The following is a 17,009-nucleotide window of genomic DNA, read 5'->3' on the forward strand; positions in this document are numbered from 1 at the left end:
TATTCTCTTCATATTTTATAAGATCTTTGTTTCGCTCTCGGCAATGCTGATTGTTTACGGATCTTTGATTTTCTTGCGCGGTAAGTTGGAAAATTTACATTCATCCCTAAAACTGTTTATGAAATGTGTTTTTCTTAAAACTTAACCACTGGATTCTGCAGTTTACACTGAGCTGCCAGCAGATCCAAACTCAGAATCAGGCATTACACATATAACAGACCAGGTCAGAATCTTAGTTGGCCAACACCAAGTGAGAAATAACAAGCTTGCAAAAGGAATCATACGAATTTAAAGCTGAGTACATGGTGAAAAAACTTGCTTACATCTTTTCATGCGATGAATCTCACATGTCCGCGTAGGCAAAGGGAACGAGTCTCACACATGCTCTACCGTGTGAGTGGCATGTGAGCTTATGTGCAAGAGTCACGAGTTTAGGCAAGTTTTTCTCGAGCACTAGGTGTGCTCTTAGACCATTGAATGGTATGATGATGTTGTAGATTACAGAATGACCAAAAAAACATGGAACTTTGTACATATTAGCATCTAAATTACATATGCCATTACAGACAAAGTAAGCAAGATTTAACTAGTTAATTTATGTCTCAAACGACTGAGGAATCTCTATGTACTATATATACTGGATCCTGAACAAACTAGGTTTGTTGTGGAAACCCTACTAAGTGGTAACAGCACTGCCGCTAACTGTAAGCCAAAAATTAAGCACAGGACCCTTCATCTTAGCTCTCTAACTAAATCGACGGCTTATACAAAACCACCACCAAAAATTCGAGCAGCAGATTCGAATACAAAAGAAGTTTCGACGCCTGATTCAGAGGGGGCAAATGAAAGAATTGGGCGCCAACCTCGCAGGGGTTGTTGCTTAGTCATCCGCATTGTTTTCTAAGAAGCTCATGTCATCGTTAATTGGGTAATCCAGCAGCAGCTGTAGTGCAGTATCGGATGAGTTCTCCAAATCATTTGAGCACGAGGAGACAGACCCCGTCATCCTGTCTTCAGTGTTAGACTGGCAGATCTTGAATTCCCCCGCTTCGGTGTTGGACTGGAAGAGTTTGTGCCCTTCCTCTTCAGTGTTGAACTGGAAGGGTTTATATTCTACATCTTCAGTGTTGATCAAGAAAGGTCTGTATGCCAAATCTTCATTTTGATTGCCTGCCATGGTTGATGACCCTGTTAAGTTGTTGCCAACTTCTGTTGTCACGGCTGACAGCAATCCACATTTGGTCGACGAAGATGCCTGAGAAATGGGGCTTTGGCACGCAAATTTATCCCACGTAAGCTTTCTGAATGATTTTCCAACATTGGAGTTCCACAAGCGCAGAAAATGGTCAGACTCAGATTTCTCTGGAGCATGGCTGAAGATTGATGACTCCCTGGAAAGCCTAGCCTCAGCTTCAAGCCTGGCACTCTCCCATTGTGCCATGTGACGGGTGGCCGCGGAAGCAGATGCATTGTGATTTAAGCAGTTAGAGGCAAGAAGCTCATGTGTTTGCGGATCAATCCCCATGGCGATAAGGCGCTTCCTCAGGTGCGTGTTCCATAAGTTCTTGATCTCATTGTCAGTTCTTCCAGGCAACTGAGAAGCTATAGTAGCCCACCTGAAAATTGTTCGATACAAGTGAAAAGAGAGTTAGAAGCAGGACAAAGTTTCTACAACAGATTAACTGCATATAAGACATTTTCCAATCAGATCATAAGTTGTAAAACTTCCCAGTGTTTTTCATCCAATAAGATTATAAAACCACAAGCATCAATTGATCGAATCCGGGCCAATCATTGGCAAATGATAAATCTACCGTTTTTCATCTGTTTAGAGAAGTAAAGCAGGTTTAATTTTCTTTGTGGACTTAATGTCCCGTGTGGTTTAACACAGTTAATAAAGAGTGAGTCAGTTTTAAATCTCCGAAAACAGTGTCTCACGGCTAAAAAGCAAGCACAGAAGCATAATATACCACCTGTTTCCGAGCATGCCATGAAGCTGTATGATGAGTTGCTCTTCGTCCTTGTTGAAGGGGCCTCGTTTGATGTCCGGCCTGAGATAATTTATCCACCTTAGCCGGCAGCTCTTCCCACAGCGTTGAAGACCTATTGAAAAAAGAAAACCATGGTAGACTGGGTAACATGAATTTTCCCACTTCCTAGGATGTTTAAAGCATAATGTCCAAGAAAAATTAGCATTCTAATATACTTTTTTTTTTTTTCTGCAAACCATACAAAATGTTAACAATGGCACGCTCCAAAACCACTAGACATTTTTCTCTCCTTATAGAAGGATTATATCTGTATTTTTTTTCTCAATAGTGTTAAAAAGGGGGGAAATGTTCAGATTCAGCATGTAAGAGGAAAATAAGCACAATTTTAACTCGTGAGGAAAAGAAGAAAAGAACATGGATAAAAGTAAGAAAAATTTTGATTACAGATGCTACTAACTTATCAAAGAGGAACAAAATTTCAATTAGCTCAAGAGGCGAAAAGGGTTGGGACCAGAATCTTAAAACCCATCCCTCACAGTCCCTCTAAACCTAAACAAATAAACTATCTGGCTCAGCAGAGAGATTATACAGGAAGAAAAGAGAGGCACTATTTGCTTCACACGAAAACAAAAACACATTTCTTTGACTTGAGAAAGCAACAAAATCAAACAAAACCAACTTTTGGCTTTTAGGTTTCAATAAGGCAAGAAACTTTGCGCTCAAAAGACAGTATATTTTTTAAAAGGATAACGTTAAGAAGAAAAAAAATTTAAACAAAATTTGCAAATCAAATAGGATTTTATTAAAAAAAATAAGTACATTAATCACCATTGATAATTTAGTTATTAACAATCATATCAATTTTTTTTTTTTTTTTTTTTTTTGTAAACTCCATATCATTCGGTTTTGGTTTAAAATTTAGAAGAAAAGTAAGAAAAACCCAAATGAACCTGCAAGCTTGGGAAGAGAACGCCAGCTTCCGTGGCCATGGTTCTTGCTGATGTAGTTCAGAAGAAGCTCATCTTCCTCAGGCGACCATGGCCCTTTCTTCAAGTCCTTCTTGTTGTCACAACATGGAGTCCTTCCCATCTCTCACACCCTTTTAATTCCCAACCAGAGAGAGAGAGGGGTAGAGAGAGAAACAACCACCAACCACCACCGCCACCAGTGCGCCACTCACCGAAGACCAACAATAAAGATCCCAAGAATAAGAAAAACCGAATTTAAAGCCTCCACAAAAGGCTTGATCTTTGACGTGAGAGAGAGAGAGAGAGAGAGAGAGAGAGAGAGAGAGTTAATGCTGGAGGGGTTTGGTCTCTATCTGGAGAAGGAGAAGGGGAAATGTGATGTTCTAATAAAAGTTTACAGAATTATGGATGGGGTCGTCTGAAAGGCAAGGGAAAGTACAAGCTCAGCGAGCTTCAAGCTGTCTTCGCATTAAATTCTTGGGGTTTGGTGGAGAGAGAGAAAAAGATGATCATTGATGGTGAGAGACATTGACATCAAACGGTGAAATTAAGCAGCAGAATGTAATGGTGGGATTTCTTCTTTTGAGGCTTGCATTTACACTTAACTGGAAAGAGAGAAAAGACTCGGCTTCTCTGTCCTTCCACTTCTCATACATTTTCTATTTTGTACGGTTACGATTAAGTCACGTTAATATTTTATATTAATTTTTTATAAAAATAATAAGATAAAAAGTAATAATAATATAAAATACTAACGTGATTTAATCGTGACCGTATAAATAAGTGGGAATGATAGTATATAAGAAGTAGGAGGGCGAAGAAGCCAAGTCCAAAGAGAAAGAGAAAAGCCAAATGCAGGGAAGATGGTGGTGAAAGCATTTATGTTGGATTCTCACACAGAAAGACTGTGTGATCCATTTATTTTAGAGAGAGAGGACTTGGTCGGCATTAATGTCAAAGACATTGACATGCAGTCTGCAGAGTACGGACATGCATGATATGACTCCTGGATTTGCATTTACCTCTACATTTTTTTTCTCAATTTATAAGAAATTTAAAAAAGAAATTTATTAGGCGTCTTAATGCAAATTGATGCCTAAGAGCACCTCCAGCGGGGGAGGTTGCTCGGGGGCCAGTGGGTCAAACAGTAGCAAATTGCTGGGGGGATGACCTCCAGCGTATGGAAGCCCGAGCGACAAGCGAGGCCCGAGGAGCAGGCCCGTCGAGGATTGCCAGCCCGAGAGCCCGAGGGCTGCGTCAGGCGCGTGCGTTTCACGCGCGCGTGGGCGCGAGTCGTCCGACAAAAAAACAGGGCAGGGGCCCGCGATTTCAGTTTTGAAAAGTTACCGTTGGGGAAGCCACGTGGCTTCCTCATGTCCGTTTGATTGAAACGGTCCTATTTTATGGGCCGTTGGATTTCCAACGGTAAAAAACATTTAAAAATCTAATTTAATTTCATCCGTTTGATCTAAGATCAACGGTCCACGTTATTAGGCTTTGTAAATTAAAAAAAAAAAAGAAAAAACAGTTTAAAAATCTAAAATGTTACCGTTGTGACACGTGGCACAATCTGGAGTGTTGGAATTTAAATTTTTTTAAATCCAACGGCAGAGATTAATTAGGTGAATAAAAATTAAAAAAAAATGTAAAAAAATTCTTAAAAATCCGAAAAAAAATTATGAAAAATTATAAAAAATTTTGATTTCACTTCACCTATAAATACCTTCTCATTATCTTCTACCCTACACCACAATTTCATATTTTCTCAACTACTTTCAACCACATTCCTATCTTTCTTTCAAAGTTTCAATCCAATTTTTTTCCAACAAAATGACTACTCAACCAGGTACGAATTGGACGCTTCTTGAAGATGTTGCGTTGTGTACTAGTTGGGTTCAAGTTACTCATGATTCGATTACGGGTAATGAGATGCAGTTGCGAGAAATGTGGAGTCTTATTCATACCAATTATCTTGAGAAAATGGGTGGGCAAAGAACTAAGGAATCGATGTCCAGTCGTTGGAAATTACTTAGTCAATCGTTTAGTACGTGGAGAGACGCCTTGGCACAAGCTAGTGGTAATCTTCGAAGTGGGGAAAATTTAACGGATCAGGTAACAATATATTATTTATTTGTTAGCTACTTTCATTATATTTATTTGTTTGTATTATTTATTTGTTATCTTCTTTCATTATAATTATTTGTTAGCTACTTTCATTATATTTATTTGTTTGTATTATTTGTTACCTACTTTCATTATAATTATTTGTTAGCTACTTTCATTATAATTATTTGTTTGTATTATTTATTTGTTACCTACTTTCATTATAATTATTTGGTTGTATTATTTATTTGTTACCTACTTTCATTATAATTATTTGTTAGCTACTTTCAATATATTTATTTGTTTGTATTATTTATTTGTTACCTACTTTCATTATAATTATTTGTTAGCTACTTTCATTTATAATTATTTGTTTGTATTATTTATTTGTTACATACTTTCATTATAATTATTTATTTGTTACCTATTCTCATTATAATTATTTGTTTGTGTAGGAACTTCAAGCACAAGCTTGGTATGATGCCAAAACCAAAAGCAAAAACAAAACATTCACCCGGTTTGAATGTTGGAATATTGTCAAAGATTGTCCTAAATTTAGAGTTGTGCATGTCGGTCCAGAAGTTTTCATGAACAGCACCCCTCTACACTCTACACCTGAGCATGCCTCGCATGATCATGATGAAGATGATGAAGAAGTGCCTGAAACGCCCCCCGTTGAACAAGCGTCGGGGTCGACCCGTTATCCAATTAGGCCTCAAGGTAAGAAGGCTTCAAAGAGAAAAGGCAATGCTTCCAAGAATGATTATGCAAAGTATATGGAAGATCTTACCCGCCAAGGTGAATTGAATTTGGCCCGGGAAATGGCTAAATTTGAGGCTGATAAGGCTAGAGAGGATGCAAAAGCTGCAGCTTTTGAGAGAAAATTTGAAGCTGATGAGAGAGAAAGAGAACTACTTCGGCAAGAAAGGGAACATAAAAGAGAAGAAAGAATGGCTGAACGAGATCGTGACATTATGAAGGAGCCTTTAGAAGGGAAGTCTCCAGACTCTAAATATTTTTGGAAGTCAGAGAAAGCGGATGTGTTGCGAAGGAGGCGTGCAAGAGAAGCGAGAGCAAGAGGAGATGGTCCTAGCACCACAAGAGAAGATTATCCTAGCATGACAAGAGAAGATCATCCTAGCACCACAAATTGGTTAGGTGATGGTTATCATCCATTCACGAACCCATAATTTTCCAATCAATTCGGGTTGTAATTTCTTATTCGGGTTGTAATTTCTTATTCATTGAATAGAGTACTTTATGTTGTTTCCAATTTATTGAACTTAGTACTTTATTCAAAACACATTTAAACACACCAAATAAAATAACATCAACACACCAAATAAACACACCAAATAAAAACAAACACCAAATAAAATAAAATTACATTTCAACTCACTAAATGAACTAAAAAAACACACCACATAAAATAAAATAAACACACCAAATAAAAACAAACACCAAATAAAATAAAATTACATTTCATCTCACTAAATGAACTAAAAAAACACACCACATAAAATAAAATAAACACACCAAATAAAATAAAATTACATTTCAACTCACTAAATGAACTAAAAAAACACACCACATAAAATAAAATAAACACACCAAATAAAAACAAACACCAAATAAAATAAAATTACATTTCAACTCACTAAATGAACTAAAAAAACACACCACATAAAATAAAATAAACACACCAAATAAAAACAAACACTAATGAACTTAAGTATCGTCAGCACCCCTCAATTCCCACTGGTGCTCTATCAAGTCAAGTTGGCGGGCATTGTGCATATTTGACCTTTGAAGTGCAGTATATCGTTGGATGATCCTTTCATTGTAACGTCCATCCCTTTCTAATGGCTCATGTTGCACGGGCTCATCGGTGGCGTCATGAGCACAATATATACGTGTTCTTGAATTGTTCATCGTGTCTGGCTCATATTCATCAACGGCTTCATAATCATACTCATCTTCCACAATCATGTTGTGAAGAATGATGCACGTCATCATGATGGATCGAAGCGACTCTACATCAAACAATCTGGCAGCACCCCTGATGATCGCCCAGCGAGCTTGGAGGATACCGAAACAACGCTCCACATCCTTCCTGCACCCTTCTTGACATCTTGCAAAGTGTTTTTCCTTTGCACTGCGCGGACGTGGCACTGTTTTGACAAATGTTGACCACCTTGGGTAAATGCCATCAGCTAGGTAGTATGGCCCGTCGTACATACGTCCATTGACCTCATACGTGACTTTTGGTCCATTTCCTTGCAGGACATCGTTGAACACTGGGGATTGGGCAAGGACGTTGAGGTCATTTTGAGCTCCCGGAACCCCGAAAAAGGCGTGCCAAATCCATGTATCAAAAGATGCCACCGCCTCCAAAATGATACTTTTTGATCCTTTTCTGTCCCCATAAGCGCCTTGCCATGCACTTGGACAGTTTTTCCAAGTCCAGTGCATACAATCAATGCTTCCAATCATCCCTGGAAAACCTCGCATCTCGCCTTTCTTCAGAAGCCTTTGCAAGTCCATATGAGTAGGTCTCCGGAGGTACTCTGCGGTGTAGATAGATTCGATTGCCGAACAAAACCTCATGAGGGACTCAAGAATGGTTGATTGTCCCATCCTCGTTATCTCGTCCACTTGGTCTGCAGCTGCTCCATATGCAAGCATCCGCAAGGCAGCAGTAATTTTTTGCTGAGGCAGGAGACCCATAGCACCAAAAGCATCCGGCTTTTGCACAAAGTAAGAATCATGGTTGCAAACAGCGCCCATGATTTTGTTGAACAAATGTCGTTCCATTCTAAAACGACGTCGGAAGTATGTTTCAGGGAATGCACTGTTACGGACAAAATAATCGTCCAAGAGCTCCTGACCTCGTCGTTGCCTGTTTCTATCAATGTTTACAGCACGGTTGGGCCTGCAGATATGAGCCACAGCTTGGACGACTCGACGGGATTGTGAGGCTCCTGCCATTCTTGATTCGTCATCTCTCCGTCTACGCTCGTCATCCTCTTCCATCTCATTTTGGGCCCAATCCCTAACATTGAACATTCCTTGTGATTGGTTAAACAATTCTTCCTCTTCTTGCTCGATTTCCCACATCATCTTTGAAGAAGAAGAAGAAGACATTGTAAAAAGGAAGCAGAAACTATGAATAATGATAGGGATTTTGGTGAAGAAGGAAGCAAAAACTATGAATAATGATAGGGATTTTGGCGAAGAAGGAAGCAGAAACTATGAATAATGATAGAGATCTTGAGAAAATTGGTGTGAGATTTATGAGGATGGATGGGGGATTATATGGAGGATTTAGAAGGGATTAGGTTGTAGATAATGCCACGTGGCATGCCGTCATTCGTTAAAAATCTGGTGGAAATCTATCCTCAAAGATTGTAATCGGATTGTGACACGTGGCACGACGTAATTGTCTTTTCAGATAATGACACGTGCCTTGACACAACGATTAAAAATCTTATCGGAAATCCATCACCAATAATTTTCTTTGCGGATAATGACACGTGGCGCAACGAGAACGATTAAAAATCTTATCCGAAATAACAAATATAATTATTTTGAATTATTTTATAAATACAAAAATACAAAAATTTTATTGCTATTGGCTTTTCGGATAATGACACGTGGTGCAACGAGAACGATTAAAAATCTTATCCGAAATTACAAATAAAATTATTATGTATTATTTTATAAATAAAAAAATATTAATATTTTATTGCCAATTGCCAGGGCTATTCAGTGCAGGGGTGGAGATGCAAAAGGCAATTGACAGGGGAATGCACTATTCATTAAGGGCAGTTACTGTTCACTAGGTGGATTAAATAGTGAATTGCCTGGGGGGAGGGCTCCTACACTGGAGTTGCTCTAAGGGCATCTCCAAATAGAATAAGGATCATTCTTGGATTCTTTTTGTAGGGATTTGGAGATTAATTAATCGTGTTTATTTATTGTACATCGTGTTGTTAGTTTTCGTTAGATACTATTTGTATTCAATTTTAAAGTTTAAAATTTAAATGATCTCTAATCGCACGATGTACGATGAACGGACACGATTGATTGATTCTCTGAATCCTTACAAAGAAGATCCAAAGAGGATCCTATTCCCTTCCAATGAGATGTCAAAAGGTCCACATCATCAATAACAGTAAAAACACAGCACTATAATTTTTTAACCAAAATGTCAAATTATATGTGACATGACATAGAAAGACAACAGCAGAGGTTGTTGTAAAATTTGATAGCAACTTCAAATTATTTTTAATTAATTATTAATTAATTTTATTAAATTTTTTTGCCCTCTCCCGATCCGAACCAAGACCAAGCTCACAAATTGCAATCACAAAGAAAATCTTGATTTTCCATCTATCACACTATGTGGAACAATTTCGACTAAAATTCTTCACTTTCGAAAAACCCCCAAACTGAAAAAACCCAGAGTTGACTTTTGGTCAACATGAACCGTTCATACAACTAAAATTAGTATTACTAGAGACTTAGTGAGGCTTAGCGGTCTTGTCTCGATGAGTGACTCTAATATATGTGATATGGTTATTACCTTGTTTTTTTTTTTATGTTAGTATCCTTTGTGGATATGACTCGGTTTTATAAATGTGTTTTCTGTTAAAAATGTGATTATTTTATAATTGGCCATCGATCTATTTTTATTAAATCTGATTTGACTCATGGATTGGAAATATTTGTGAAAAAAGTGATTTGAAATGCATATTGAAAAGTTTGTTAAACCTGAGGATTAGTAGGGGACCGTTACCCTAGTGTCACGGGGTTAAATGACACTAAGTCTGCACCATGTAGCAGTGGTACATGGATGGTCCTTCTTAGTTAATCCGCGTTGGGGGATCATACTATTTATGGATCACACTTGGTTAATCCGCATTGGGCGATCCTTATGGCCATTTATACTTAGGGGTGATCATGCTTGGTTAATCCGCATTGGGTGATCACTGCTTAACAGTTATATAGGTGTGATCATGCTTGGTTAATCCACATTGGGGGGTCACTACCTACTTAGTTATCTTGACCCTACTTTGTTAATCCGCGTTGGGGGACCATACTATATATGGGTCGTGCTTGGTTAATCCACGTTGGGTGATCCTTATGGTCATGTATGCTTAGGAGTGATCATGCTTGGTTAATCTGCATTGGGTGATCACTTTCTAACAGTTGTAGGAGTGACTCTACTTGGTTAATCCGCATTGGAGGGTCACTACCTACTTGGTTACTTTCTCAAGGGTGGCTTTGCTTGGTTAATCGACTTTGGGGGGCCACTTCCTGTTTTGTTACTTAAGTAGGCTTCAGCCGAACTGCGTCCCTCTAACCCTAGTTTTTAATGTATATATGAAAAATGGTTTTTAAGAATCTTGTGATTTGAATTAGAAAAACCGTTGGATGTCTAGGTGACTCCTACGGAGTTTTCAGTGACTTGATTATGATTCCATAAAGCATGATTCTATACTTGATGTTTATAGATTGTGATCGATGATCTGTTTTAATTGAATATCACATACTTGTATTATTGTCACTCACCCGAGCTTCTCAGCTTATCCGAGTGTCTGATTTGCCTAGTGCGCCATATCCTTGATGTAGGCATGATTGTACATATGACAGGTCTTGGTCAATTACGAGAAGCAGCTTGGTATTTTAGTTCCGTTAAGTGGTCCGGAACCTGAGATTGTTGGATTCCGTTGAGTGGTCTGGAATCCTTGTTCTTGCTCATTTCCATAAGGTTAGTCTAGAACCCTAGATTCGAGTGAATGGGAATTACCCCTAATAGACGTTGTGAATATAAATTAGAATTACCATGAAATGATAAGTTATCGCATTGATTGATTAACGTAAATAAATGCTAAGATAATGCATTTTTTATTCATGAATTGATTAATTGATGAGATTGCAATGACTTTGGATATGGATGTTATTATTATGATTATTTGAGTTGATCAATGTGGCTTGAGAAGAATATTATGCTTTGTCATTGGTTCTTTGACATATTGCATGGTATGCATTGTGATATCTTGTTAAGACATAGCAATTTGTGTGATGGATGTTCGAGTGTAGTGAATGACGAACTACGAATGACTTGATCCCTATTAAGGATATGTAGGCAGTCTAATGAGAAGGTTAGATGTAGCCATAAAACATACGAAAAATTACTACACAATTTGAACCTTGAGTGGTGTTTTATCCATATTCTGGAGGCGGGGTGTGTTAGATGTATGAGTAATTGGTGACGTCACGTGTCGATCCTGGACGTATGTCGGGATCGGGCCGTGACAAATGATACAAGGAAGAAGGACACTCAACCAATCAATCAAAAGACATCCAACTTTGCACTCCAACGGTCAAGAAACCAGAAAGTTTTAGTTTGTTCAAACTTTACCCTTTTAGTCGTGGTCCACCATAGAAAGCCATATTTTGTTAAGTTTTAGAAGCTCTGCTACCTTTCCCCTGTATTGTAGTATCAAATCCCTTTAGTAAACACTATTTATATTTTCATTCTCCAAAGATTACAACCCTTGTAAAATACAAAGAGAAGTGGTTGCAAGAAGACAAACATTGCCTGACAAGGTCATGATCTTGCCCGAGTCTCTTTTGTTTGTGCTTACATAAAGTAGATATGTTGTTTTATGCATCTTTCATTGTATCCTACATCATTTTTTACTACTTTTCTTTCAAAATTTCATCTATGATTAATCTTGTTGAACTAATTAACCTTATTGCTTCAGTGTTAACCATAACCAAAGAAATAATTGGAAGGGCCTTGAACTCCCTTTAATTGGACATATGATAGTATGAGTAAAAGTCCTTGTTTACAAAGCAAGAAAAAGAACTTTATATAGACACTGCACTGACCATAGTAAACTCCATGTCGCTGTAACCTATCTGTAAACAATCCAATTGAACTAAGAAGTCTAAATAACTTGTGGCGCAAGTAATCAACCCATTTAATAACCAAAAAAGAACAATCTATTATACAAAGATAACAGTGGCACACTCAGACCCATATTAATTTTGATTGTGAGCCTCAAGGTGTAAAAAAGGTCCCACAAATGCATCATTCAAACTAATAACAAACTCATATTGCAGTACACCAAGCAGCAAACCTTGCCAGATAGGCAAGATCCAGGGGAGTTGTGCGAGGAACATATCTAGCTCGAACAGTATTTGCTCAAGATTTGCTCTGGTGAAATATGCAAAGGGCAATGTCACTGTTATGTTTGCAGAAGGTGTTCATTTTGCTTCAAACTACTATATTTTTCTATTAATTTCACAGAAAAAAATATAATGTTTCTTTAAAATATAAAACAGAAATAAAGAAAAGAAAATAATGTAATAAAATAATAATTTAATTTGACATATTGGGTGGAGCTAAAAAATTTAAAAGATGTTAAAGTACCAAGGGAGATGTTAAAATAATAATTTAATTTGAGATATTGTGCATATTTAATATTAAAAAATCTTTCTAACTTAAGTGTTATCTGTTGACTGAATTAAAAGGCTTTGTGAATAAGAGTCAAATTTATTTTTGATTAATTTTAATGGTGAGTCATTTATTCCACTAACATTCCAACCAATAAAAATTTTGTTTCAACATTTTTTGTAATAATTACAACCATTTAAAACTCTATTTTAATAAGAAAATAACATTTGACAACTTGGTTGGAGAAATATAAAATTTGACATAAAACTTCTGTTGGGGCAAAAAAATGTCACACACTAATCCAACCAAGTCTGAAGACCTAATTGTCATGCAAAGCCTACATTCAAGCCTAAACACATGTCAAGGCACGAGATCTACGAGGAATATATTTACAAATAAGCCATGCCACGATGATTAACTGGATATCATGCCATGCTTCCTCATGCTAGTAACTATTCATGCTAAGCCCAAGACACATATTTAGGGCTTATCAAGTGGATTGTGGTGTGATGATTACAGATGGTTATTGGGCCTACGTGGAATTAGGGTCATGAAAGACTTTGGGCTACTTAGAGGCCCAAAGATCCAAGCTAATACCCTTTGCATTTCACGCAGGCATCATTGAGAGAGAACTAGCTTAGTTTACCTCTTTCCCTAGTAAGCTAATCCCCTTAGTTAGAACTAAACTAGATTCTTGCATTTAATGTATACTAAGCCTAGCAAGTCATGCATTTAATGTTAACTTTCCTTTCCCAGCTTGCACAGACAACCAACGCGCGAAAGCCGTGAAGCACGCTACTAGAAGTAGTGTCTACGGAAGGCCGCCCTGGGAAAACCACACCTTGAGAAGAAGTAAACTACAGGTTTCAACAATGCAGCTACCTTACATCAAAAGGGGAATAATAGTAGGGTAATGGAGAAAGGAGGGGAAGACCAAGTCACAAAGGGAGATTCCCTTGAAGCCTAGGGATGAACCCTTCACTTACCTAAGGAGGGAGAAACCATTACATATGGGGGGAGAACACATAGAAGGTAACACAAAGAGAGATAGAAGAAACATAGGGAGAGAAAACCACCCAGGAAACAAGCCTAGAGAATTTCATTTAGCCCAGAAGCATACTTCAAGCCTCAAACATCACCCTAGGAAAGCCCAGATTAACTAGCCAAGAATGTCATGCAACCATGCAAATTCCTTCTCTTTCATGTTAAACTGATAATCTTCTCACTTCCACATGACGTTTCACTTGAGTAAGCCATTATCTTGATCAATCATGTTATCTTCGAGCCGTTGATGTTACCGGGGTATTTCCTAAGACAGGCTAACTCTTTCGAGATATCCTAGGACTTGGTACGAATCTTCACCAAGGGAGACATAAGGACGCTCTCAAAGCCCAAGTCTAGCTTGACCTAAAAGTACCCCAAAGACTTCAGATTGCCACATCAGTCATCAATTTTAATTTGACTATTATAATTTGATATTTCCTTTAAAAATAGTCTAAGACAAAAATAATATAGATGAAAATGCATCATCTTGGTATCTTGTTAAGAAGAGTAATTAACATATAAGAACTTCAAATCATTTTGTTCTCCGTTTAGTCAGATAGAAAACTTGAGAAAGTGGAAGGAAAAGAAGAAATTAACTAAGTGATTTGTTGTCACATCCCAGTCTCGGCTCCGCCGTAACACGATATTGTCCTCTTTGGACCCCGACCACGCCCTCAAGGTTTTGTTTCTGGGAACTCAGATGAGAACTTCCCAGTGGGTCACACATCCTGGGAATGCTCCCACCTAAACTCGCTTAACTTCGGAGTTTCGATGGAACCCGAAGCTAGTGAGTTCCCAAAATGCCTCGTGCTATAAGGAGGGGAGTATGTACATATAAGGTTCATCACCCTCTATCCGTTGGTCGATGTGGGATGCCACAATCCACCCCCTTAGGGGCCTGACGTCCTCGTCGGCATACTTGCATCACACGGCAGAGTGGTTCTAATACCATTCTATCACATCTCAGTCTCGGCTCTGTCGTAGCATGATATTGTCCGCTTTGGGCCTCGACCACGCCCTCACGGTTTTGTTTCTGGGAACTCAAACGGGAACTTTCCAGTGGGTCACCCATCCTGGGAATACGCTCGCTCGAACTCGCTTAACTTCAGAGTTTCGATGGAACCCGAAGCCAGTGAGTTCCCAAAATGCCTCGTGCTATAGGGAGGGGAGTATGTACATATAAGGCACATCATCCCCTCTCCGTTGGTCGATGTGGGATGTCACATTTGCTTAGTTTTCTCCCATGAATAATTGCATGGGTTTAAAAAGATCAATACGTGATCGTACGTAATAATCTTTATATATAAAACCAATAACCCCTTTTGGGGTCATAGGCTTCTCCAAAAAAGTTTTGGACAAAAATGTCCCAAAACAAAAAAAAATTCAAAAGCAACCCAAAATAATACACCAAATAATGCAGGGGTATTTTAATAATTAATTCAATTAGTACCTCACAATAGACTAGCAATAATGTGATTCAATCAGTTGTTCATTAAATATTATTTTCTTTATTTTTAAACACGTTCAAAACATCTTAAAAGGCGTATAATGCCGGTTATAAAAAATGTCTTACACATGCGCATAATAATGTGATTAAATTAGTTGTCAAATGATTTTTTTTTAACAAACGATATTATCTACCCTAAGGGGGAGGAGGTGGGTTTAACCTCATAATAGACTTGCAATAATGTGATTCAATTAGTTGTTTATTAAATATTATTTTCTCTATTCTTAATTTAAATTCAATAGAATGTAGATGAAAATTGAAAGACCGATTTTATTATGTCAATTCAGCTACTTTGATTGGTTTGTGAGGGTTTTTTTTCTAGCATGATCTAAGATTATTCATTTATCTTTAAATATTTGACTTTTTTTTTGTCAATTCATGTATATAAATACATTTAAAATGTGTAAGTCGTGCGTAGCATGCCGTGATTCAAAAAATATATTCTGTACGCACGTGAGCACGTACCTGAAGGCTTGTTAGGTTTTATATCATGCGTTTGCATGAAGGCTAGTTAGGTTTTATATTGGCAATGCATGTAAAGATAGCAACTTGACTCGGAGAACTCTATGCTCACACGTCATAATAAGAACGTAGAATTCAACTCTATTTGGTCAATTTTCACTTTTCTTAATATGATATCTCAATATTGTAATCGATATTTTTTTAGGAAAACTAATAAAAATGGTTTAAAAACTTTGAGTTTTAACGATAAGGACTAAATAAAGGTAAAGTGAATAGTACCAGGATTGACTTTTTAGTGTAAAAATGTGGTTTTTCGTTAAAGTAAACAGTACCGGGAGCTTTTCGTTAAAGTTCTTTTATTTTGTTTTTTTTAACCAGCGATATTATCTATACTGAAAAAAATGTAACTTAGACATATAATGGACTAACAATAATATGGTTTCAATTTGCTTTTGGTAATAATCAAATCTAAGACCTATCACTTACAAATGAAGAGAAATATTATTAGACCGTAGTATTAAGTGGCTAATATTGTGATTGATATTAATTGCATATAATAATATCTTACTTATTTGGTATATTTGATTTAATTTTAACTGAAAATAATAAAAGAGAAACTAATAAAAAAGGAACAAAATTTCAATTAACTCGAGGTCAAATGGGTTGGGACCAGAATCTTAAAACCCATCACACCGGTCCCCTCTAAAGTTGAGCAAAAAACTACTTAGCTCAGTAGAGATCAAGGAAGAAAATGCCGATAATATCGGCGATATTTCGCCGATATTATTGGTTTTTCACGGTAACGATATTTTAATAGGTATCCAATTGGTTTTCGTCTAAATATCACGATATTATCGATATTATCGCGATATTTCCGAAACTATCGCGATATTTTCGATAATATCGTGAGATCAAAACCCAAAAATATTTAAAAAACGCTGAAAAGCCTTAACAGATAATTACACTTGATCTTAGCCAAAAGGGCCGAGCAAGGCATGCTTTTCTCAGCTTGGGAATGTGGCTTTTATAGGCATGTGTGCTTGCTCACTGCCCTTGCGTGGGCGATGTGGGATTACAGAAACCAAGCTTGGGAATGTGGCTTTTATAAGCCTGTTTGCTTGCTCACTGCCCTTGCGTGGGCGATGTGGGATTCACTGGCGGAGGGAGTAAAGGTCCTGACTTTCTAAAACAATATATATATATATATATATATATATATATATATATATATATATATATATATATATGTGTGTGTGGGAATTATGCATCTTTCTATTGCTTCAAGTCATGCTTTCCAAGTTTCAAGCATAAACCCATCTCCCAATTAGCTTTAATATTTTATCTAGCTATCTCCTTAACACAAATTAATAGCATTGAAAATCAAAGCAATATTTCGCCTTTCTTTGAATAGAAAACATTCAATTTTAATTATGAAAATTAAAAAAAAATTCTCCTTTTCTTTTTGA

The 17,009-nt window shown here is 37.3% G+C and overlaps 2 protein-coding genes across 2 annotated transcripts; one reads left to right on the forward strand and one right to left on the reverse strand.

Moving 5' to 3' along the window:
* Positions 1 to 506: 506 nt before the first annotated feature.
* LOC103439259 (transcription factor MYB17) lies at positions 507 to 3,222 on the reverse strand. Its single transcript, XM_008377801.4, has 3 exons — positions 2,942 to 3,222; positions 1,974 to 2,103; positions 507 to 1,616 (listed from the first exon to the last, which is right to left on the reverse strand). Exons 1-3 carry the CDS (start codon positions 3,078 to 3,080, stop codon positions 881 to 883), a joined length of 1,005 nt encoding a protein of 334 aa, XP_008376023.3. The 5' UTR covers positions 3,081 to 3,222; the 3' UTR covers positions 507 to 880.
* A 1,423-nt stretch (positions 3,223 to 4,645) lies between these two features.
* LOC139197401 (uncharacterized) lies at positions 4,646 to 6,335 on the forward strand. Its single transcript, XM_070824768.1, has 2 exons — positions 4,646 to 5,071; positions 5,518 to 6,335. Exons 1-2 carry the CDS (start codon positions 4,790 to 4,792, stop codon positions 6,250 to 6,252), a joined length of 1,017 nt encoding a protein of 338 aa, XP_070680869.1. The 5' UTR covers positions 4,646 to 4,789; the 3' UTR covers positions 6,253 to 6,335.
* Positions 6,336 to 17,009: the final 10,674 nt, after the last annotated feature.

Source organism: Malus domestica, chromosome 07 (genome assembly GCF_042453785.1).
Source record: "Malus domestica chromosome 07, GDT2T_hap1".
Classification (NCBI taxonomy): Eukaryota; Viridiplantae; Streptophyta; class Magnoliopsida; order Rosales; family Rosaceae; genus Malus; species Malus domestica.